The sequence below is a fragment of the Carcharhinus amblyrhynchos genome, chromosome 26 (genome assembly GCF_965287045.1).
Source record: "Carcharhinus amblyrhynchos chromosome 26, sCarAmb.v2.hapA, whole genome shotgun sequence".
NCBI lineage: Eukaryota > Metazoa > Chordata > Chondrichthyes > Carcharhiniformes > Carcharhinidae > Carcharhinus > Carcharhinus amblyrhynchos.
This window is the reverse complement of record NC_137349.1, coordinates 37,362,526-37,388,220: the sequence shown is the minus strand read 5'-3', so window position 1 is coordinate 37,388,220 and position 25,695 is coordinate 37,362,526. Positions and strand designations below refer to the sequence as shown.

General features: G+C 41.4%; 1 protein-coding gene across 1 annotated transcript in view; it reads left to right on the top strand.

The window, feature by feature from the left end:
- dapk3 (death-associated protein kinase 3) overlaps nucleotides 1-24,030 on the top strand; it is a 41,109-nt gene extending 17,079 nt beyond the window's left edge. The window contains exons 3-9 of the mRNA XM_080212578.1: nucleotides 2,729-3,089; nucleotides 6,666-6,795; nucleotides 10,818-10,866; nucleotides 11,549-11,575; nucleotides 14,122-14,274; nucleotides 14,774-14,819; nucleotides 19,547-24,030. Of these exons, the coding sequence (XP_080068704.1) occupies nucleotides 2,729-3,089; nucleotides 6,666-6,795; nucleotides 10,818-10,866; nucleotides 11,549-11,575; nucleotides 14,122-14,274; nucleotides 14,774-14,819; nucleotides 19,547-20,089 (1,309 nt within the window). The 3' untranslated portion in view covers nucleotides 20,090-24,030. The remainder of the gene's footprint in view (nucleotides 1-2,728; nucleotides 3,090-6,665; nucleotides 6,796-10,817; nucleotides 10,867-11,548; nucleotides 11,576-14,121; nucleotides 14,275-14,773; nucleotides 14,820-19,546) is intronic.
- Nucleotides 24,031-25,695: the final 1,665 nt, after the last annotated feature.

Genomic DNA, 25,695 nt, shown 5'->3' with positions numbered 1-25,695 from the left:
TCTGATTGAATGGCGAAGCAGACTCGAGGGCTAAATTTGTCTGTTGCTCCTCCTCATTCCTATGATGCTATAAAAAAAGTGTATGGTCCTCCTTCACCATGGATCTTAAAAGGATAGAACAGAGCACACTCTGTAAACGGTAAAAAGCTAGCAACAGTGGAGGTCAAAGAGACTTCGGGTTGAGGTATGTAAATCATTACAACCTCATGGATAAGGCTGGTGGAATCTAGAAGATTAGATTACAAGGGTTAGTATTTTTACTGCAGCTGTGTAAACCCTGGTTAGACCACACCCTGGTGTATAAAGAATAAAAAAAATTACAGCACAGGAATAGGCCCTTCATCCCTCTAAACCTGCACCAAGCATACTGCCTGACTGAACTAAAGCCCCCTACCGTTCCGGGGACCATATCCCTCTATTCCCATCCTAGTTATTTATTTGTCAAGATGCCCCTTAAAAGTCACTATTGTATCTGTTTCCATGATCTCCTCCGGCAGCAAATTCCAGGCACCCACCATTCTCTGGATTAAAAAAAAACTTGCCTTGTCCATCTCCTTTAAACCTTGCTCCTTGCATCTTAAACTTATACCCCCTTGTAATTGATCCTACCACCCTGGAAGAAAGCTTCTGACTATCCACTCTGTCCATGTCCCTCTAATCTTGTAGACTTCTATCAAGTCGCCCCTCAACCTCCGTCGTTCCAGTGAGAACAAACCAAGTTTCTCCAACTTCTCCTCAAAGCTAATGCCCTCCATGCCAGGCAACATTCTGGCAAATCTTTTTTGTACCCTCTCCAAAGCTTCCACATGCTTCTGATAGTGTGGTGACCAGAATTGAACACACTTTTCTAAGTGTGGCCTAACTAAGGTTCTAAAAAGCTGCAGCACTACTTGCCAATTTTTAAACTTAATGCCCCAGCCGATGAAGGCAAGCATGCTGGATGCCTTCTTGACTACCTTCTCCAACTGTGTTGCCACTTTCAGTGACCTGTGTACCTGTACACCCAGATCCCTCTGCCTATCAATATCCTTAAGCGTTCTGCCATTTAGTGTATATTTACTATCTGTATTAGACCTTCCAAAATGCATTACCTCACATTTGTCTGGATTAAACTCCATCTGCCATCTCTCTGCCCAAGTCTCCAACTGATCTATATTTAGCTAGAACCTCTGATGGTTCTCATCACTATCTGCAAATCCACCAACCTTTGTGTCGTCTGCAGACTTACTAATCAAACCAGTTACATTTTCCTCCAAATCATTTATATACATATATTACAAACAGCAAAGGTTCCAGCACTGATCCCTGCGGAACACCACTAGTCACGGCCCTCCATTCGAAATGCACCCATCCACTGCTACCCTCTGTCTTCTATGACCGAGCCAGTTTTGTATCCACCTTGCCAGTTCACCTCTGATCCCATGTGACTTCACCTTCTGTACCAGTCTGCCATGAGGGACCTTATAGGCCTTACTGAAGTCCATGTAGACAACATCCACCACCCTACCCTCATCAATCATGTTTGTTACTTCCTCAAAAAACTCAATCATGTCAGTGAGACACAACCTCCCCTTCACAAAACCATGTTGCTTCTCGCTAATATGTCCACTTATTTCCAAGTGGGAATAAATCCTGTCCCCAAGAATCCTCTCCAATAATTTCCCTACCACTGACATAAGGCTCACCAGCCTGTAATTACTTGGATTATTCTTGCTACCCTTCTTAAACAAAGGAACAACATTGGCTATTCTCCAATCCTCTGGGACCTCCCCTGTAGCCAGTGAGGATACAAAGATTTCTCAAGGCCCCAGCAATTTCTTCCCTTGCCTCTCTGTATTTTGGGGTATATCCCATCAGGCCCTGGCAACTTGTCTATCTTAATGTTTCTCAAGCATTGTGTTCAGTCTGGGCACCACACATTGGGAAGGATATATGAGCATTGGAGGGAATGTGGTATGGATTTACTCCTCAGTTTAGATTTCAAGGACACTACACAAACCATATTTCTATTTCCTAGAATTTTAGGTACGATTTTATTGGTTTTCAAGATACTAAAGGGAACAGACAGGGGCAATAGAGAGCAAATATTTTGAATGGATGGACAATCTAGATGTGGCGATGCCAGCATTGGACTGGGGTAAACACAGTAAGAAGTCTCACAACACCAGGTTAAAGTCTAACAGGTTTATTTGGTGGCACAAGCCACTGGCTTTCAGAACATTGCCCCTTCATCAATCTAGGACATGGGACATAGCCTAAAAAGTAGATCCAGGCCTGGTGGGAGCGAAGATTAGAAACACTTCGATAGACAAAGTGGTAACATTTTTAAAAATTTATAAATCCGAGATTTAAGATTTCTGCTAATAATTATTAGGAATGTGGGGCAAATGTGGGTGTCTGGAGTTAGAGCTTTAGTGGTGGAAGGCCTAAATGGTTAACTCATGTTCCTATGTTCTTAGACTCTGTCCTATCCACAAGGGGACAAGAGTTTTGCAGAAGTGTGTTTTGGATGTTTGATCTATAAATACTGTCCCATAGCTGCACAATGAAATGCTTGCTGACATTGATCAGAAAAAATAAACCGGTCTATTTGTTATCAGGTGCTGATGGACAGGCTGTGTGCTTCTGGTAGTATCTGCTGGTCCCTGGAATGCTGATGGTGCTCTGAATTTTTGCCTCTCTCACTCTGTCCAAGCTAATCACCATCCTCCCCTATTTATTCCCTCAGCGGCCAATTCGCTATTGTGAAGAAATGTCGTGAGAAAAGCACCAATATTGAATATGCGGCCAAGTTCATCAAGAAGCGACGACTGTCCTCCAGCCGTCGAGGGGTGAGCCTTGAGGAGATTGAACGGGAAGTGAACATTCTGAGGGAGATTCAGCATCCGAACATCATCACTTTGCACGATATCTTTGAGAACAAGACAGATGTTATTCTCATCCTCGAGCTGGTGTCAGGAGGGGAGCTCTTTGATTTTCTAGCTGAGAAAGAGTCGCTGACTGAGGAGGAGGCAACTGAATTTCTCAAGCAGATTTTGGATGGTGTACACTACCTGCATTCGAAGAAGATTGCTCACTTTGACCTCAAGGTATGGTTTGTGTATCTCAGTGGCTTTGAAAGACAACATGAGATGTATTATAAAAATAATGCAACCGTATCGTCAGTAGATTCTTAAAACCAAAGATTGCTGACACTACTCACTGCTTCTCGATTCTCTGTCTCTTTTCAGTTTTGACCATTATCTCCATGGTTTTCCATATCGATATGTTAATGTTGCTACAATAGGTACTTTGTTGTTTTGGACAACTGCATGTTGAGTCTTGGTTGAGGGAAGGACTCAGCTATTCAGTAGGTGGTTGATCATTCCCTGCAGTTCACCGGCTGTTTCGTATTAGTAATAGGACTATGATTCAACCACTGCTTTCTAATGATAATTAGGCAGTCACCTCATAGTAAGTCAAGTTAAACACCTTACGATAAAAGCAAAACAGTACGGATGCTGGAAATCTGAGACAGAGGCAGAAAATATTGGGAATAGTCAGTGGTTCTGACAGCATCTGTAGAGGGAGAAGCAGCATTAACATTTTAGCTTATCGAAGAGATCATTACCTAAAATATTAACTGTCTCCCTCTGCAGATGCTGCTTGATTTTAGTATTTCTAAGTAGTTCCTTTCAGGTGCCTTCAGGAGACTGGCCCTGAGGCTCCATCTGGTTCTTATAACTGCTGACCTGCAAACTTGGCAATATGTGATTTGTTTCCCTTCTCACCCTAAAGTGGACCATGTAACTAAGGAGCCAAAGGGATGGTGTCACTTGGAACAAGTTTTCATATTACCTTTATTACTTCTGAAACAACATAGGTGCAGTGATAACACTCGCCTCTAAACCTGAAGGTTTTGGTTCAAGCTGCCCTCAAGGATTTCATTTATTTATTTATTTCCAACCAAAAAACCAAATTGGCCCAATTAAAGTCCCTACAAGACAGACATTACAGATCCTAGCTGACAAAACAGGGCCCATTCTTCCTGTCTTGGGCTCAAATCCAAGCTCCAGGATGTGAGCACATCCCCAAGACTGGCTTCTGTGCAGTACTGGGAGAGTTCTGCATTGCCAGAGGTGCTGCCATTTGGATAAGCCATTAAACTGAGACTCTGTCTGCTCGGGTGGGTGTAAAAGAGGAGCTTGGGAGTTCTCCCAGTGTCTTGCCAATTTTATCCCCTAGTCAGCAGCAGCAAAAGCAAACAGTGACCCAAGCCAGAAATCAAACCTGGCTTTCTGGTGCGGTGAGGCAGCAATGCTAACCGCATATTACACAATGCTGTGCCGCATATTACACAATATTCACTCAAGTGATTTGCTACCCACATATCATAAGTCGTACATAGATGCCAGAGATTGTAGAAGTGTTGGGACCTCAGCAGATCTGAGGAAAAGAAATGTGATAGAGTCTAGTGTCTTATAGTAAGATGGAACCACTGAAGTTTACTGCATAGGAAGATTCCTCTTGGCTCAGTTTGTGCTTGTTAGCCCTTTGCTAAAACAGCCACAAAGTGCTTTCCTAAATTGATCACTTTAAATGTTTTCTCGGCCTGTAAAAGATGCAGCTTTGCTTGTCTCAGCCACTCTATGGAAGAGCTCTCCATACTGGAATATCTCTTCCCACGTGGGGAGTTCCTCTTTTCACACACAATCTCTTTAAACCAGTGATCCTGACTTCCTGTCCAGAGGAAATAATATTTCTCGATTCACTATCAGGTCTTAAACTCTATTGTATCTTTGCTAAGTTTTCTGTGCTACAGTAGAATTAGCCCCAACATCCCGATTCTCCTGCTAACTATTGTCTTCCGTACCTGATATTGTTCTGGTGAATCTACACCATACATTGCTGAGCTCTTTCCTGCCCTTTCTGTAATGGGGTGCTTAAAATGAAGCCCAACTTCATTTGCCTCTTGAAAATTTATTAGAACAGATTTGTTTTTGCACTTATCTTAGTAGGAGGAATAAAAGGACTGAGAGAGATCAGAGGAGGGTCTGCATTCCCAAATGTTTCAGCTGTACAGAGGCCTCGCTGCCCTGCTGCAGCAACTCACTCAGAAAGTTGAAGTTTTCTGTACTCTGGTTTAAAAATAACCACCTCCTTAATCTAAGCCTTCAATTTATCTATGCAACCCACCCTATTCTATTACAGAAGAAAGCAATATGAATTTATGTGGGTACTGACTATATTGGCCTGTTACTTATTTGCTTTAAGACTTCAAAAATTGAAAATATATGCTTTATAAATTTGGGCAGCATGGTGGCATTGTGGTTAGCACTGTTGCCTCAAAGCGCCAGGGACCCAGGTTCAATTCTGGCCTCAGGTCACTGTGGAATTTGTACGTTTTCCCCAAGTCTGCATGGGTTTTTTCCAGGTGCTCTGATTTCTTCCCACAGTTCAAAGATGTGCAGGTTTGGTGGATTGACCATGCTGAATTGCCCCTTAGTGTCCCAGGGTGTGTGGCTTAGGGGAATTAGTGGGGTAAATACTTCGGGCTACAGGGATAGTGGACCTGGGTAAGCTGCTCTGTCGGAGAGTTGTTGCAGTCTCGATGGCCAAATGGCCTTCTCCTGCACTGTACGGATTCTATCATTCTCTATATTTCACAAAACACTCTTCCTTATGTTTCAGTATCATTCCAACCAATTACCATCTTGTTTTGACATTTCATCATTCACAACTACCCGACCAGAATTTCCTGTAACATATTTCACAACAATCCAAAAATTGTTTAATGCATTAATTAACAAGACCGCAATACATGGATTTCAATTTCGTGGTCTCACAAACCAACTCAACAAAGTTGAGGCCTCTGCACATCTCAAATATTTGGGAATGCAGACCCTCTTCTGATCTCTCTCAGCCTTTTCATTCTCTTATTCTTCCTCCTAAGATAAATGCCAAAGCAAAACTTTTGTCCAAGTCAAAAGTGAAAAACAAAATTGACAGATAGTCTTAGTGATAATATATTGACAAATATGTAGCCATTGTTCTGTTCTATCATTCATATAATTTTGATGCTGAACAGTGCTGTCAAAGCTAGACCTTGCTGTCCTTTTTGAATCCGCATTCTCCCTTTGTAAACGTGTAAACTTGTGTATGGTAAGGAACTGTAATTATCTCAGTATATAACATGGGGTTTCAGCCTTCTTTTCTACTGATGCATCACGAGTCCTGTATCTCTCCCTCTCCCCCTTTCTCCCTGGCAAGGATTCAACCTTTAAGCAAATGCTTACGACCTCCACCTCTCATCTATAAATAACAGCAGTCCATAGGTACTGAGACATTTGAATCTCGCTATTGTCATAAATGTTGCAATTATAGTTGTTTGCATTGTGTGTGAATTGTACAGAAAGTTTTCATAATTCAGTATGTTGTACCCTTTGTCCAAACTTAACTAATGGTAATAGAGGTGTGAAAGTGAACTAACTAATTCAAATTGGTAAGAAGGGTTTCGGATGGATGAAGGGAAATAATGTCATTTGAATTTTGTCATTATATTTGTTATGTCAGCCTGAGCTGACTTAACATGTTAGTGTGCAGGAATCTTCTTTCTGGTTTTTACACACTGGATACACAGTAATTTTTCTCAATGATTTAATTTTCCTTTTGTTTATCTTTCTTAGCCTGAAAATATTATGCTTCTGGATAAAAACGTCCCCAATCCCCGCATCAAGTTGATTGATTTTGGTATTGCACACAAGATTGAGGACGGGAATGAGTTCAAAAACATCTTTGGAACCCCTGAGTTTGTTGGTCAGTATGTTTGATTTTTTTGGTCAGTATGGGAGATTTTTTAGCTATCCAACAATCTGCTCTAACACAAAAGCTGCACAAATATTTGTGTAATTTGTCAACACCAACTCTGAAGCGAGGAGTTAGTTGTCTAAGATATTGAACACCATCGAATGGGTTGCCAGCCTGCAGGGCATGTGGAGGTAACATTGGCAAGGCTGGGGGTTTCAACAGCAGATGAGCTGAGGCAGTAGATGAATCAGGAGCTGTTACAGTGTTGAAAATAAGTGATCATAGTCATGGCGCGAATATGTAGCTGGAGGTTCATATCAGGTGAATTATGACACCAAAGTTGTGAACTGGTTCAAATTCAGAGTTGCCTGGAAGAGGAGATGAGTAGGTAGTGAGGAAATTGAGATTTTTTTGGAGACTGAATCATAAAATCCTTACAAGTGCAGAAGGAAGCCATTCAGCCCATCGAGTCTGCACCAACTCTGACAATGCACCTTACCTGGGCCCTTTTCCTCACCCTTTTCCCATAAACCCACACATTTGCCATGGCAAATCCATCTAACAGACAGATCTTGGGACACTAATGGCCAATCCGTCTAACCTGCACATCTTTGGATGGCAGAGGGGAAGCTGGAGCACCCAGAGGAAACCCATGCAGACACGGGTGGTGAAATGAAGCTGGTGATGTCAGTGTACATACAGCCGTAGAATGGTTACAGGAAAGAAGGAGGCCATTGGCCTCTTGTGTCAGTGCTGCTGTCTACAAGAGCAATCCACCAATGCGCTCCCCTGACTGTTTCTCTGTGGCTCTGCAAATTTTTCCTCTTCAAATAATGATTCAACTTTATTTTGAAAATCGCGATGTTTCCACAACACACTCTGATGGTGCATTCCAGATCGTAATGAATCGCTGCATAAAAAAGTTTTCCCTCACACCACTATTGCTTCTTTTACCAAACACTGAAATCTGTGTACTCTGTTTTTGATCTTTAACATTGGAACATTTTCTCCTAATCTACTCTCTTTAGACCCCCATGATTTTGAATATTACTACCAAATTTCGACTCAACCTTCTCCACCAAGGAAAACAACACCAGCTTCTCTAATCTGTCCTTGTAATTGAAGTTCCTCATCCCTGGAATCATTCTCATGAATCTTATGTACATTCTTGCTAATGCCTTCACATCTTTCCTAAAATGTGATGCCCAGAACTGGACACGTAGAGCAGTTGAGGCTGAACCAGTGTATTAAATAGGTTTATCATAACTTTATTGCTTTTGTATTCTGTAGCCCTATTTATAAAACTCAGGGTTATTATTAACTGCACTCTCAATCTGCCCTGCCATCTTCAGAGATCCGTATACATATTTATCCAGGATCTATATTCCTGCAGCTCTTTTAGAGGTTCTGCCTTTCATTTTATGTTGCCCCTCTGCATTCTGCTTACCAAATGAATCACTTCGCGCTACCCTGAATTAAATTTAATTTGTCACTTGTCTGCGCATTCCACTATTCTTTTGAAGTTTAATATTGTCTTTCTCACAGTTTACAATACTTCCAAGTGTTGTGTCACTTGCAAGTGAACGCTGCTCACAAGTCAATATCATGAACATATATATCAAGAATAGCAGAGGCCCTAACACTGATCCCTTTGATTCCAAGAGTTCTAACTTTTGTTTACTAGTCTGATGTGTGGTAATTTATCAAATTTTAGAAGCCCATGTACGTGACATCAACAGCATCATGCTGATCTGCCCTCCATGTGAGCTTATCAAAACTCTACTAGGCTACTTCAACAGGATTTGCCTTGAACAAGTCCAAGCTGGCTTTTCTTAATTCATCCATATGCAAATGACTTTTCACTTTGTTGTTCCTAAGTTCTTCCCTATCACCAAGGTTAATCAAACTGCCTGTTGTTGTTGGACTTATCCTTACGTCCTTGTTCGAAAGAAGTGGAAACATATTTGCAATTCTTCAGTCCTCTGGCAGAATCTCTTCCTGAGAAAGTTGTGGAGGCTGGATCATTGAATGTATTTCAGACTGAGTCAGATTTCTGATAGACAAAGAGGTTAAATGTTTAGGGGCAAACAGGAAAGTGGCGTTGAGACAGCCAGATTGACCATGACCTTACTGAATAGCAGAGGATGTTCGAAGGATTGAGTAACTTACTCCTGCTCCTAAATGTATTGGAAATCCTAAGGAGGATTGGGAAATTATGTTCATATCTTTGCAATTTCCACCCTTACTTCCCTCAGTATCCTTAGATGCATCTCATTCAGTGCTGGTGACTTACCAACAATAAGTAAATCCAACCTGTTTAATACTTCTATCAATTTTTAACCTATTAATCGTCTCAACTCCCTCCTCTTTCACTACTTCTTGAAGAGTATCTTCTTCCTTGGTAAAGGATTGTGTAAAGTACTCATTCAGTACTCTGCTCCTGCCTCCACGCATAAATCCTCTTTTAGGTCCATATTCAGCCTTACTCTTCCTTTTACTATTTGTACGTCTATTTAATTACATCTGGAATTTAACGGTGTTTTTGATTGTTGCCAATGGGCAGCATGTTCCTTCTCGACTCGATATGCTGTCTTTCCTGGGTTCGCTATCCTTCAAAATCCCTCACGTTCCCCTACCCATATTCAAGGCTAACCCTTTGAAAAGAACATTGCACTCCTTTATTTTGATCAGCCTGCATCTGAAAAGGAAGAATGCCCAGGGTTACAGGAAGAGTGCAGAGGAATGGAACAAAGTGAATTGCTCATTCAGCAAGCCAGTGAAGAAACACCAGGATAAATGGCCTCTTTCAATTCTGTGATCATGTTAGTACCAGTTAGGAGCAGGAGTAGGCCACTCAGCCCTTTGAGCCTGCTCCATTATTAAGATTATGATTGATTTGATTGTAACTTCAACTCTACATTCCCACCAACCTCGATAATATTTCACCCCCTTGCTTATCAAGAATTTATCTAGCTGTACCTTAAAAGTATTCAAATACTCTTCTTCTAGTGCCTTGAGTGCCAAAGATTAATGACTCTCTAAGACAAGAAATTCTCCTCATTTCTGTCTTATATGAGCACTCCATCATTTTTAAACAGTGATCCCCAGTTCTAAATTATCCAACAAGAAGAATCTTCCTCTCCACAGCCACCTTGTCAACACCCCTTGGGATCTTAATGTAGTCTTTCTGCCTTTACTTACTGGTCAGAGTTATGATTTTGCTGAAATGCGTAAAGCTGTGGTTTGGCCTCAGCTAGAGTATTGCTTCCTGTTCTGGTCACAACAATTTTGGAAGGATGTCAAGGTACTTTTTGGGGGAGGGAGGGAGATTCACCAGAATGGTTCCAGAGATGGGGGATTTTAGTTACAAGATTAGGTTGAAAAAGTTGATGTGGAAGCAAAAGTGATTGAGTGGAGATGTGACAGAAACGTACAGGATTATTACCAGTTTAGATAAGATAGAGGTAACAAAACTGTTCCAGTTAACTTATGGTGCAAGATTGGAAGACACAAATTTAATGTGTTGAACAAGAGATACAAGAGGCAATATGAAAAAGAACTTTTTCCTACGAGTGTTAATGGCCTGGAACTCTCATCCGACGAAGGGAATGGAAGCGGAAATCATCAATGATTTCAAAAGGAAATTTGATGGGTATTTGAAGGATGTAAACTTGTGGAGCTACAGGAATCGAATGGGGAAATGGGGTTAACTGGATTGCTCCGCAGAGAGCCAGCATGACTCAGGCCTTCAGGCATGGAAGCAGCCATTAAATTGACTAAAACATCTAGGGCATTTCACAAATTCTGTGATCGAAATGGTCTTGCTTGGTGCTATTAGGGAGCGGTGAGAAATATAAAATGCTAGATTAATCTCAATTACTGTTCATGATATTGGTTTTTAAAAATGAAATGTTCACACTACAGTTGTTAACTTATTTATTCTTCCCCCTCTTTATGCCTTTGTAGCATTAGGATCACATTGCTGTTCTTGCCTTAATTGCACATTGAACACTTTTTTTTCCTTCCTTTAGCTCCTGAGATAGTAAATTATGAGCCTTTGGCTTTGGAAGCAGACATGTGGTATGTTTACCCTCATTCCCTTGATGAAATGTGCCATTGCTTTTTTTTAAAATTAGATATATCCTTTTCATTTCCTTCTCCTGCCCTTATCTTCAGCTTCCCTCTGCCTGAAGACACCAACCTAGTCTGCAGTATGACTCGTACATTTTGACTGCCTTGCTGTATGTCTTGCAACTAACCATTGAACGTAGGCTATCCAACTGTAAGAGGCATAACACCTGAAGCTGGCTATGTCTTGACCTTGTAATCTGTTTGTAGATGACATTGTTAGCTGATGGCAAGAACAACTACTGAATATGTTCTATATTACACTGCAGTAATTGTTTTTGAGATTTAAGTGGATGTGAGTATGTCAGAGATGGGCTGAACTCTGCTGAGATCGCATTTTTAATGCATGGCTTCTTTTAAGACTTTCCATAACATAGCTTCTCTTGGTTGCTAGGACCCAGTAAACTGATCTACCCAATGTTTTCATTTCATTGCTAACCTTGGAAAGAGGAGTGTACGATCACCAAGTTATCTTGGTGCCATTTGTAGGACCTTAGCTTTCCTTTGAGTTCATTTTGTTATTGATTTTACTCTGAGCTTCACACAAGCCTACTATTGATTATATCAGTGTATTGAAAGTTATGGTTTGCAAAATGTCCCAGAACTCAGCAATATCTTTCTGTTTCAATTACAGGAGCATTGGTGTGATCACCTATATTCTGTAAGTATGTCAGTGATATAGTTCTTAATGTCTGAATTCCTGAAGAATATAGAATGACTCAGCCTATAATTCTGCTCCATAAGTAACCTAGATGGTCTTGTCGAAGCACGTTCTTTGCAGACAATTGAAATAATTAGGTAGTCTTTTCTGATTGTGAAGTATTTCAGGAACCACAGATTGTGACTGAGTTGACACGCATCCTGCAATAAGGTGAAAGCTTTTTGATTTTGTACAGATCTGTTTCCTCCCCTGACATTCAGTCCATAGGGCGGCAGCAGCCCTGTTTATCCCAGTTACCATTCTTTTAAATATATAAATTTAAGTTTTTTTCTTATTGCCTCTCAGCCTCCCTCCCTCCCTTTCTGACCCACTTTCCTCCAACTCCTGCCTTTTCACCACCTAGCCCACCACCAACAACACCTCGCTCCCATTAACTATTTGACTCTGAGGGAAACAACCAAATTTAACCCTGTCTACACCCAACCTCTCAAGTAAATGCTTTTCAGCGGGAGGTCAGGAGCAGTGACCTGGTCAGTTGAATTTTTGCTACCATTCCTGCTCTGGGGTTGCTGAATTCAATTGCAGTGACTAAGTATTAGCCTTGTCTGAATTCAGCCAATTTAACACAAATATAACATCAAATCTGGAAGGGATTTTAACCTGTGTTATGGACTACCATTAGAACACCAAGAATTCACAGTAATTGATCAAACGTTGGGTCCAATTTAGCCTCTATTCCTGTGGTGCAGTGTTGCCCTGAATAGTCTTCAGATATGTTTCCTCTGTGTCCCTGAGCCTAGGTTGAAAGCAGCTTTTTCAGAAGAGGGAGGAATATTTAAAGTAAATGCTAATGATATAGTGATGATGTCAAATAATTCCTTCACGGGTATTATCCCTCTCCCTTTCAAACGGCCTTGATTGCTTCCTCACCAAAATGATGCCCTCATTCTTTCTGTCCTTGCAAACTACTGCTCCATCTCCCAAATTTGGGATGACACGCTGGCGCAGTTGTTAGCACTACTGTCTCACAGGATAAGGGACCCAGGTTCAATTCCAGTTTGGATCACTGTGCAAAGTCTGCATGTTGTCCTCATGTCTGCATGGGTTTCCTCTGGGTGTTCCAGTTCCTTCCCACACTTTGAAAGACATGCTGGTTAGGTGCATTGACCGTGCTAATTTCTCCCTCAGTGTACCCGAACAGGCACCAGAGTGTGGTGACTAGGGGATTTTCACAGTAACTTCATTGCAGTATTAATATAAGCCTACTTGTGATACTGATTTAAAAAAAACATTAAATTACCTTCTTGAGGACAATTACAGATGGGCAATTAATGCTGGTTTAGCCAGTGACATCCATATGCCCTGAAAGAATTTAAAAAATCTGCTGGTTTTCCTTCCAGTGAAAAGAGCGCTTCCCTCCTTGTATCAAAATTCCTCAATAATTTGCTTCTTTTAAATCCTCCTTAATCTTTCCTGCAATAAGAACAATCTCAGCTTGTCTACCATCTATATATAGCTGAATCTTAAATAATTTCCACAGAATTTTCAACAGGCAATTAAATTGAGGTAAGTGTGAAAAATTTGTAGATTAGCATTCAAAGTGTATAACAGAATAATACAAGGGTTAACTCCGTAAAACAATATTTTGAAATATCGAGGCACACCCTAATAATAAAGCACATTTTAGATAATGTTGGATGGAAAAAAACATATGCTGACATACAAGAAAGATTTTTACTGCAAATACTTTGAAGAGGAACAAAATTATTTTGTGTAAACTAATTTGGGCAGCACAGTGGTTAGCACTGCTGTCTCACGGTGCCAGGGGCCCGAGTTCACTTCCGGCCTCAGGTCACTGTCTGTGTGGAGTTTGCATGTTCTTCCTGTGTCTGCGTGCATTTCCTACGGGTGCTCCAGTTTCCTCCCACCGTCCAAAGATGTGTGGATTAGGTGACAGGCCATGCTAAATTAGCCCTAGTGTCAGGGCGTAGCAGGATAAAAATATGTGGGCTTGCGGAAATAAGGTCTGGGTGGGAATGTGGTTAGTGCAGACTGGATGGGCTGAATGGCCTCCTTCTGTAGGGATTCTATTTATGGGCTCAAGTATATGGTCTGATTTTAAACCTCAGCTACAGTGAATGCTGATGTTGGTATGAAAATGTTGAGTTATATAGCTTGTGATGACTAATTAGCTAGTATATTATTCTTGCTTATGTGGAATGCAATAATTAGTGATGGATCTTCTTGTCTTCCTCAGCCTTTGAAATCTGAGGTGAGCTAAGTGTTAAATGTTAATATTACCTACCATACTCCGATTTTGCTGTTTAAACTGTGCCTTATGTATGATTACATCATTGCTAAATTTTGGATAGAAATCTATTACTTGGTTGTTATAAGAAATCGTTTAATATGTAAAAATCTCCCTTGGGTGAGATGAATTGAGTTAATTACGTTCACCTCCACTTTGGACTAAAGAACCAGCCAGCTGAATGATGCATGTTGCTGGTAAATACTTAGTGACCGAAATGTCTTTTTCCCATCACCAGCTTGAGCGGTGCTTCTCCATTCCTTGGTGAAACTAAACAAGAAACCCTAACAAATATTTCTGCTGTGAACTACGACTTTGATGAGGAATATTTCAGTAACACCAGTGAGCTGGCAAAGGACTTCATCCGCAGGCTTCTGGTAAAAGACCCAAAGTAAGAATTATTTCTTTTCAAATTCATGATAGTCGTAAGTGTCAAATGTACCTGTAGAGAGGTAGAATGAACAGTTGTCATTTTACTCTAAGGATGAAAATAATTTTATTCAGAATTGGCAGTCTGTCACCTCCCCAACCTCCAAACTTGCCCCCTTGCAACACAGGACAGGCCAGGTATCTGTACAATTGGACGCTTAATTTAGTTTGGATCCAGAGATGCTGGTTTCTTAAACTCATCTCCAAGCTCAGTTCTAAGCTGTACCAATAGTTGGAATTCAGGCAAAACTTGACCACCTAGACTGAATCAGGCTTTGTGCTGACTAGTAATGGGGGAGTTGACGTTGGTGGTACACATGGAAATACTGGTAGTGCATAAGGCCCTACACCTGATTGGGAAACATGCTGTGAATGAAGGAAAATGGGGGAGGAAAAAATAAATGCGAAGGCTTGACCATCCAGCAATCCTTTACAATTTCATATGTTTTGCTTCCTTTTAGGAAAAGAATGACAATTGGTGACAGTTTGGAACATCCATGGATTAAGGTAATCTTATTTCATGCTGCCATCCTCTATTCATCTAATAATTAATTTCCTTCTAACATAGATACGCCAACATTGTCTAGTGTGGAAGTTCAGATTCCCACATTTTGCTGTTTGTAAACCAATCACCTATGAGGTGCTTGTCATAGATCATGGAACTATAGATGGTTACAGTCCCTCTCCTCTTCCTATCCACATAGCCCAGCAAATTTCTTATTTGACTAAATAATTGTCTAATTCCCTTTTAAAGGGCTTTGATTTACTCTGCGTCCAAAACTCTCAGGCAGTGCATTCCAGACCCTACGCACTGTTTAAAATATAAAAGCTTTTCCTCATGTTGCTGTTGCTTCTTTTGATAACCATCTTAAATCAGTGTCCTCTGGTTCTTGATCCTTCAAACATGGAGAACGGTTTCACCCTGTTTAAAAGCAAATTACTGCGGATGCTGGAATCTGAAACCAAAAGAGAAAATGCTGGAAAATCTCAGCAGGTCTGGCAGCATCAGTAAGGAGAGAAAAGAGCTGACGTTTTGTCCAGATGACCCTTTGTCAAAGGTCACCCTGTTTACTCTGTACAGATCCCTCCTGCTTTTGAATCTCCTCTTAATCTTCTCCAAGGAGAGCAACTCCAGCTTCCCCAACCTTATCCACGTACTGAAGCACCTCATCCTTGGAACCATTGTAGTGAATCTTTTCTGTGCCATTCCTAATGCCTTCATACCCTTCCTAAAGCGTTGTTCCCAGAACTGCAGTTGAGGCCAAAACAATGTTTTATACAAGTTTATCATAAATCCATTTTTTCGTACTTTATACTCCAATATATAAAGCCCAGAGTCCTGTGTGCTTTATTAACTAGTTTCTCAACCCGCCCTGCCTTTCTGTACAATATGCCCGAGATCCCTTTGCTCCCACACCAACTCTAAAATATTACCTTTATATTTTATCTCATTACTCCTTATAAAATGGAATCATTTCATATTTCGGCTGCCATTTGTCCAGCCTTTCCACCTATCTATCTATGTCCTCTTGAAATGTGTCACTATCCTCCTCACAGTTGATTATTTTTGTGTCATCTGCTGATTTTGAAATTTTGCCCTGTCTCCTTCAGTCTCGTCATTTATATATCAAGAGTAGCAGGGGTTCCAACACCAATCCCTGTGAAACCCAATCACAAGCCTCCCTCCACTGCAAAACAAATTTCAATATCACTCTGCTTTCTGTCACTCAATCAGTTGTATCCGTGCTGCTACTGTCTCCAATATTCCAAGTGCTCTAACTTTGCTGATGAGGCTGTTATGTTCACCTCATTAAACGTTTTTGAAAGTCTACGTACACTACATCAACCACATTACCATCATCTCCCTCTCGATTACTTATCAAAAGCACGATTAAGTTCAACAAGATTTACCCTTAACAAATCAATGCTGATTGTCCTTAATTTATCCACATTTGTCCAAGTGACTGTTAATTTTGTCTCTAATTATTTCTAAAATCTTTCCCATCTCTGAGGTCACACTAATTGGCCTGGAGTTGATGAGCTTATCCTTGCATCCTTTTCTTCTGACCCCATCCTGTATCTAAGAAGGATTTGCAAAATTATTGTTTGTTATGCCTTATTACCTTGGGGCAATCGACCTTGCACCAGAATTATCTCCTGTGGCAGCCCACTGTTGTATTGCAATTTTGCCTTCCAACCTTTGATTCTGATTTTCCCATGCCAGACCTGTTCTTACCCCAATGAAGTTGGGTCTCTCCTGATTTAACTATTTCTATCCTGAATTGCTCTAGTAACTTCATTGCAGTGTTAATGTAAGCTTACTTGTGACACTTATAAATAAACTTTTAAACTTCTTTGCCATAACTGACTTAAACCTTATAGAACATTACAGTGCAGTACAGGCCCTACAGCCCTTGATGCTGCGCTGACCTGTGAAACGAATCTAGAGCCCATCTAACCTAACTGTTCCAATATCATCCATATGCTTATCCAGTGACCGTTTAAATGCCCTTAATGTTGTCGAGTCCACTACTATTTCAGGAAGGGCATTCCATGCCCTTACTGCTCTCTGAGTAAAGAACCTACCTCTGACATCTGTCCTATATCTATCACCCCTCAATTTAAAGCTATGTCCCCTCATACTAGCTATCACCATCTGAGGAAAAAGGTTCACACTGTCCACCCTATCTAATCCTCTGATCATCTTGTATGCCTCTATAAAGTCACCTCTTAACCTACTTCTCTCTAACGAAAACAGCCTCAAGTCACTCAGCCTTTCCTCATAAGACCTTCCTACCATGTCAGGCAACATCCTGGTAAATCTCCTCTGCACTCTTTCCAATGCTTCCACATCCTACCTATAATGCGGCGATGAGAATTATACGCAATACTCCAAGTGCTGCCACACCAGAGTTTTGTACAGCTGCAACATGACATCATGGCTCTGAAATTCAATCCCTCTACCAATAAAAGCTAACACACCGTGCGCCTTCTTAACAACCCTATCAACCTGGGTGCCAACTTTCAGGGATCTATTCACATGGGCACTGAGATCTGTGATTATGATTCTGTGATCACTGCTCCTTGGATGTTCTCCTTTGGACACTTTATCTATTTGCCACTTTTCATTCCCAGGAACTAGATTGTGTGTTTTCTTCCTCATTGAGCCAGAAGCTCTGGGATCATGGAATTCAGCTATTTTAGTTTTGTTGCTGAGCTCCACTTTGGCAAAGATGTATTTGAAATGCAACAACAGTAAGAGAACGGGCTTCCTATTGATTCTGACAGTGTGGATTGTGGGTGTGTCAGTGCAATGTGCTGACTTGTGGCTTTGTTGAATGTGGTGCCAGAGTGTGAGCTGCTGGGTGAGGAGGGAGGGATTGAACACAGCGTGTAAACATCACATCATGGGGACAGTCCTGAGATAGCCCGGGGCGGGCGGGCCGGAGAGTGTTGAGTTTGGCTGCAGAATGAGAGAAAATCATGCAGCAGACAGCACAATTCATGAGCACTGAGCAGAGTTACAATTGTGCTGCCTTTATTTCCCATTTTCCCCCTGTTGATGACCATTGCTTCCCCGGTTACATTAGAACTGATTGACAGTAGACATGAAGACACAGTAAGCTACTTTTTCATTTCTGGGAATGCACCCCAGGTTTCATCATGTTTAGCTGATTTGCAGCATGAGTTTTATGTTCACTTCACAAATTGAAAATGCCTCCCAATGTCTTTAATTAGTTATAAGAACAGGCATTATTTTTCCAGTTCCTGAAAAACAGATATACTTTCGAAAGTTAGTCTGTGATTCTCTGGCAAATTTAGTGCAATAGTCTCCATTTATACAATGGCCTTATTGTAATGGAACATTTTAAGGCATTTTGTAGGAGTATTATAAAACAAAGTCATATAAGGAGATATTAGATCAGATGGCTTAAAGCTTGGTTAGAGAGGTTGGCTTTAGGTATCTTAAAGGAGGAGAGCAAGGTAGAGAGACAGAGAAGTGTATAAGAATTCTCAAGTTTAGGGTTCAGGCAATTGAAGGCATGGCCACCAATGGTGAAGCAATTATAACTGTGAATGCACATAAATTGGAGGAGTGCAGATCTCAGAGGGTTAGACTGCAGTTGGAGGAGATTCCAAACACACAGAGGAGTGATACCGTCCAGAAATTTGAAAATAAGATGAGAATTTAAAAATGGAGGCCTTGCTTAACCAGGAGTCAATATAGGTCAATGAGCACAGGGCAAGTATGTGAACAGGACATGGTGATTAAGGATATGGACACCATTGTTTTGGATGACCTCAAGTTTACAGAGGATAGAATGTGGGAAGCCAACCAGGTGTGTGTTAGAATAGTCAAATCCAGACACGTGGATTAGGGTTTCAGCAACAGATGAGCTGAGGTTGAGATGAGCAGTATTACAGAGGTGAAAATAACTGCTCTTAGTGATTATACAGAAACGTGATAAGAAACTCCATCCTAGGGTCAAAAAAGTCTGGTTCAGCCAAAGATAGGATGAATTGGCGTTTGGCATTAGGTCAGCGAACAATAGTATTGGCCCATAATCTTCATTGTAATAGTAAGAAGTCTCACAACACCGGGTTAAAGGCCAACAGGTTTATTTGGAATCATGAGCTTTTGGAGTGCTACTCCTTCATCAGATGAGTAGCATCAGGCATCTCAGCATCATTGATAGTAATGGGAGGTAAACAAAAGGTTTAAATGAAGTCTAATAATTCCACCTAGTAAAATACCTTGGAAACATTTGCAGTCACCAAAAGTGCTATGCTGACATGATTCCTTGTCACAAAAAAAATTCTGACTATTTTTTCAATCACTTTAACTCTGGACTAATCTCTCCCACTTTCCCAGTGGTGAACTGCTCCAACTTTTCTCAAGTAATGTGATTCATCTTGTAACACCATGTGCGATGAGCAAAAAACTTTAAGGCTTATAGGTCAGGAGGAGATACAGAGATGGGAAGGGATGAGATCATGGGAGAAAACCATGAAGGACTTGCGCGTGGAGTGATGATGGAATGGTATGAGTTAAAATACAGAAAGCTTAAGTTTATGTCGAATGCAAGACTGGAGGCCAGCCAACATTACAGGTATATCTATATAAGCAGAGCATGCTAGGCTCAGTACTGTTGAGTACCCACAGCACTGTAGGTCTCGTTTAACTCTAAAATGAACCAAATTAATCTTATTCATTTTATCTCCACTCTGTAAAGGTGATCAAGAGAAGAAATGTGAGACGTGAAGATAACAGCAAGAAGCCAGAGCGTCGCAGACTGAAGACCACACGCCTCAAGGAATACACAATCAAGTCCCACTCGAGCATGCCTCCAAACAATACCTATGTCAACTTTGAGAGATTCTCAAAAGTCCTGGAAGAAATCAACGCAGTGGACGAAAGCATTCAGGAGCTGGTGAAAAACAAGAAGTCCTTCAAGGAGGACATTGATGCACTTGTCTCCATTTATGATGAGAAAGAATCTTGGTACAAGGAAGAAAACGATAGCATCAGCCAGGACCTCGGGCACATTAAGAACGAAATGCGGAAAACGGAATCCCTGAGAAAACAAGCACAAGATGAAGTCAAATCGACAATGCTGTCCACCAACATCCTGAAACGAAAGTACACAAAGCTGGAAAACCGTTACGATGCACTGGCTGCAGAACTGAAATGGGTTGAGGAGCTCCTGAAGTCCGTAGAACAGGAGCGAATGCAAGGAGGCATTAATGACGACAGCCGACTTGGGGAAATGCGCTAGGTACAATTTTATTAAAGAATTTAAGAAACCACGTACAAACCAGTTGAATTGAGGCCAGCCAAACTGAGTGAGATGGCTTCGCAGTTTCTTCAGCCATTTCTTCAGCCATCAGATTTCAGAAGCAACTCCATTTTGTTTCAATTATGCATCTAAGTTTGGGCTTATTGCCAATTCTGAATGACATTCCAGTTTGAAAGCACCATGAAAGGACGGTGTCCTCCCAGTGGATTATTCCACAAACTCTGCATGCTGCTGTTGGCATTGTCTCTGCTGCTGTTGGGTTTCTCTGGTGAATCTTGCTTATTTCCAATCACTGGAGGCCACTGTGATTCCAGGGGGCATTGCCATGCTTAATATGGGGACCTCCGTATTTGAGCATGAGTGGGGCTTCAGTTACTATGTAGGACATCCTTTTGCTTGCTGTGGACAACTCGCTCACCATCACTACCACTCCTCATGCACTCTCATCCCCTCAATGTATCATTTATCCATTGGGCTTACTGCCTGATCATGGGAGACCCTGGCTTGTGACTGACCAAAATGGCGAAGGTTCATGTGGGAAGGCAGTGAACAGACTTTGTTGGAAACATGCAGAGATGCAGTGAAAGCATTAGAAAGAACACATCAACCTCCAGCTACCATTCAAACACTGCCTTCCTAGCATGTGGGTAGAGTCTGCACATTGGACCATCAGCCATCTCCATACCCATCGAATTGGAGTAAAAACAAGTGGTCCTTGATCCTGAAGGACAGGCTGAGAAGAAGATTGGGATTAGAGTATAAACAAACACATTCCTGTCACTTATAGGAAAATGTTATTCCAATTTCACCTCTGCAAATATTTAAATGTCTGTAAATGTAAGGAACGAGCAGTATCTGATTTAAATGGGATTTCCCCATTGGGTCCAAGGCTCGGAAATGTGCCCAGTAATCAGAGTGCAATTCATTCAGTCTGAAATTGATTATAAAAACTGATCGGAGAATATTCTATATTTAATGAATTGTTTAAAATTGTGAGATTTCACCAATTGTATTAAAATAAAAACTCCCACCTTATCTGCAATTACAGCTGAAGCAGTGTAATCAATGGAACTGAAATATGATTGAATGTGCCATTCTTCAACCTCGCTTATTGAAGGAGAATCCCCTTATCTAGTAATGTCAGTCTGCTCAGTTACATTTGTCTTAGACATGGTTAAATGGATCACCATTCCAGCAGGGAGAGTAAATTTGACTTGTTCTTAATTCCATGGTTGACATGCTGTGGCTGAAGGAGGAGAGGGCACAAATGCGTAAATTGCACTTCAGATGACTGGATTAGTTTCGCTTTTGGAGCGAGGGAAGGAGAATGGGTTGAGATGGTAAATCTCAAATGTTTCCTCTGTATCTTCAGATTTAAATTCAGGTCGAACTCTTCATTATGTCCGAGCACAAATATAGTGGCTCTTGTCATTTTCTTTATTGAGATGTGGTGCCAGGATGTGAGCTCAGGATCTGGGTTCATGTTGGCGTTATGACCCATATGTTATCTACAGGAAGCTCCATTGAGTCCATACACTGCAGTGAGGGTATGCAGTTGGTGGTCAGGGAGAATGAGATGGACTTTCTTTTGGAATCTAAGCTGCATGTTGGTATCATGGAATTGTTTATGTTAGATATTTGCATACTTATGAACACTTCTTATTTTAATTAAGGATGGTATAAATATGTTGGGGATTAAATTGTAAGCCCAGCTACCTTTATACTGGTAGAAGTTGTGTATGACAGAATTGGGACTATTGTGGTATATGGCTCTCTCAAATTGGGCCTTGTCTTAATACCTCAAACTGGGGCTTTAAACAGGCACCAGGACAGAATATCTAATTTCTGACTGAAGCAATTCTCCCATTTGACTTGTTAAAGAACATTCTGCAAATTACTGAACCAGATGTAGTACCTCCTGCAAGGACCCTAAATTTTGTCATTCCCGTTATACTTCTAAGCCCACTAGAAATGTTAGAACATAAGAAATAGGAGCAGGAGTAGGCCATCTAGCCCCTTGAGCCTGCCCCGCCATTCAATGAGACCATGGCTGATCTGAAGTGGATCAGTTCCACTTTCCCGCTTTCTCCCCATAAACCCTTAATTCCCTTGTCTATTAGAAATCTATCTACCCGTGACTTAAATATATTCAATGAAAATGTTTAACTTGGCAAAATGAGTCATCCATCACTTAGCGACAGACCTGTTCAGTAAACTTACAGAAACCTTCAGCCAGAGGTCAATAATTGCTGGGATTTCAGCTGCCGGAGTTCTCTGGAACCTGACTGATAGTTTGTGTTGTACTATAGCTGTACCTGCCCTCTGAAATACTGCCAACAGCATCGGGCCCCAGCAGAGGTAATTAAAGATTTGGAAAATGGTCACTGGCTCTTCAGGAAGTAATTATAATGTCCCCCTGTATAAAGGTTTCAATTAGAAGATTTTCTTGCACCAGCTGAAGATGTAGTTTGGAAGTTCATGGAGTGCTGTTTTCCTCTCCACTAGATGTGTGATAAGCTGTGATAGGTTTCTATATCACTCGATAACTTGGCTGAAGGTTTCTTATAAGGACCTGAGTCGCTATCATGTAGCAGAGGGTCCAGTGAAAGCTACTGTATACATTCCTATCAAGGATATCATGGCTTGCTCCCACCTCTCTTTGCTCTCCATTTCCCCCATCCCTCCCCACATCTCCTGTATAAGGTGGGGCTAAGGTGTTTCAGTGGATAGTCCCATCCTTACTTTGATACAACGCTCATAGACTTGATATTTGGTATTTATTGGCTGCTGAAATGGCACAAACTCATTGAGCTCACATTTATTTTGTTTGAACTTATTTCCTATTTGTTGGTACAAGTTGATTGATACTAGTAACAAGGATTTATTTAATTCAACACATGTAGAGCATTTGTAAACATTGTTAGCCCAGCAGGTCTCTGCTGCTGTTTATACTGTACACAAGCCTCCTCGCATTTTCATCTAATCCTATCAACATATTCTGCTTTCCTTCTCCCTCGTACTTTTCTAGTTTCCCTCCATGCCATTCGCCTCAAACAAACCATGTGGTAGTGAATTCCACTTGCTAAACTCAGAAACTGAGCTTCTAACCAAAAGGAATATAAATCTTGTGGGGTCATCTTTCTATTTGCAAAAGCACCATTTGAAGGAAAAATGGAAAGTCTTTGCTGTTTAGATACTACAGGCAGGTGCTGCAGTGAGACTAGGCTGTTCTTCCAACTTCAATTCCAGAATCAAAACCCTACAGATGACTGTGTCCTCCTCACTGTTGGAGGAGAGGCAATCACCTGCATTGGGACCAAGCACCAGCAGTGCTGCGCAGTCTCGTGTGTGGCCGCTTGTTGGAAGCTGGGTTCCCTCATTCCCTCCTGTAAATTACTGGCAAGTTTCAACTAAACTCACCTACATGTTATTTAAATGAACACTAAAGTTCCATAGGAAAAATCATTTGTAATTATATTATAAATGTACTTGACCTTTAAACACATGCAGCACTCATTTAACACAAAGTTGGAAATACTGTGAGATAAATGAAATACACCAATTATGAATGTTGTAGGGTGCATGGGGTGGGGGAATGATGATTTGGATCTGGCTTGTATTTAGGTTTGAACTAAACTGCTGTGGTTCAGTCCTGGTTTTGCTCGTGCATTTAATGAATGTTTACTATCCAACCACACCTTTATACGTAAGGTGCATGTATTAAAACATTTTCCCAATATACATCTATCTTGTTTTTTGTAAGCTTCATAGAGCGGTTATTACCTATCTCCAAACACTATTGTAATATGGTATTATCAGAGAAAGTATTAACATTTTATAACCATAATGTTTAAAGTGATCAATAAGGTCTGTTTGATACTTTAACAGTTAACATTTATAATAAATTTTTCAAATGAAAACAGTTGTATTTTTATTTACTGTGGATCTATATGAGTGTTTGTGTGTGTATGTGTATCAATGCTTTAAATGTCATTGGTCTACAACTTTAATGGAGTAGGTTATACTCTGGAGACTTGGGTTCACATCCTTCACGGCAGATGGTGAAATTTAAATTCAATAAAAAGCTGTAAGTAAATGTCTAATGATGACCATGAAACCAATGTCAATTGTTGTAAAAACCCCATTTAATTCAGGAATGTCCTTTAGGGAAGGGAATCTGCCACCCTTACCTGGTCTGGCCTACATGTGACTCCAGATCCATAGAAATGTGGTTCACTCGTAAGTGTCCTCTGAAATGGCCTGGGAAGCCACTCATTTCAAGGGCAGTCAGAGACGGGCAATAAATGCTGCACCCACAATTCATGAATGATTTTAAAAAAACGGTCACTTTAATGGTTAATGTAAGACACTGTGCATTCCCTACAGTCTTACCTATTGCCTGGTTGTAAAGTATAATCTGAATTCTTATAACAGAATCCAGTGCGTGCAATAGGGAATCGATGATCTTGCTGAAGTGATAAACTTTGTTGTGATACAAAGCCAACGGGGAATCAACAAGCATTTTACTCAAAAATATAAGAATAAATAGAATATAGATTTTGACAGTGAGACTGAAAGAGTCATGGTGTATAAGTTGACCAAAGGTACAAGACAAATCCCCATTTAATTATGCCCAAATGCACGTTTAGACCTATACTTCTCCATTTTTGAGCTAACAATTGCATGTTTAGGCTATACTCCTACTAGGAGTTGGCATCAATTCTTCAGCTCAGAACTGTGTGTTTAGTGTTATATTTGTCTTAAGTCAATGCACTGGAATAAGTGGGTGATGCAGGCTGTGCTAAAGAGAAGATGCATTGGAGTGAAGACGCACCCACACAGCAGATAGTGCACGGCGACTGATAAACAGAAATGATCCTCCAGCAAAACCAATGAAGTGTAAGGTTTCTAGTTGAAAGTTGTAGGGGGCGATTTCCCCCTGTATTTGTAGCGTAGTAGGCCGGGAGCCTCTAGCAGAAGCTGTTTTGCGGGTCCCTGCTGGGTCCCATGGCCTCTGCGTGTCTCCAGCAGGTGGCTTTCCAGAGCCATCAGCTCCACAGAAGTCGGTGCGGAGCTGCATAAATTATTTAAATCCATATTTTACTACAACTTAAAAATCATTACTGGGCCCAGGACTGAAGTCTTTGGACCTGCTCGTCTCTCTGCCCCTCCCCCTGCCCCGACCAGGAGTATTTTATTCTAGTGGGGTTTGGTATAACTCCCCACTTGCAGGGAGCTGGTGGCCCAACTTGGCTGAAGTGAATGGGGGCAATCGATGCCCCCCCCAGAGGGTCAGGGGCCAGAGGGGTGCCCCTGAGCAATGCCAGCCTGGGTCCCTGGCACTGCCAAAGGGGCAAAGTGCCCATGGCTGGGGACATTGGGCAGCGCCATGAGGGTGGGGCCTCTGGGAGCCATCGGCGTTGGGGGGGGGGGGGGGGAGCCTGCTGCCACTCTGCATTTGGGCTAAGTGTCAGAGGGAGGGAGGCCAGTAAGCAGGGCTGGCTATTGGGGTGGGGGCTGGTGGTTGCGGGGAGGGGGATCGAGGTGGGATTGGGGGTCGAGGCTGGCCTGGACATATTCAGGGT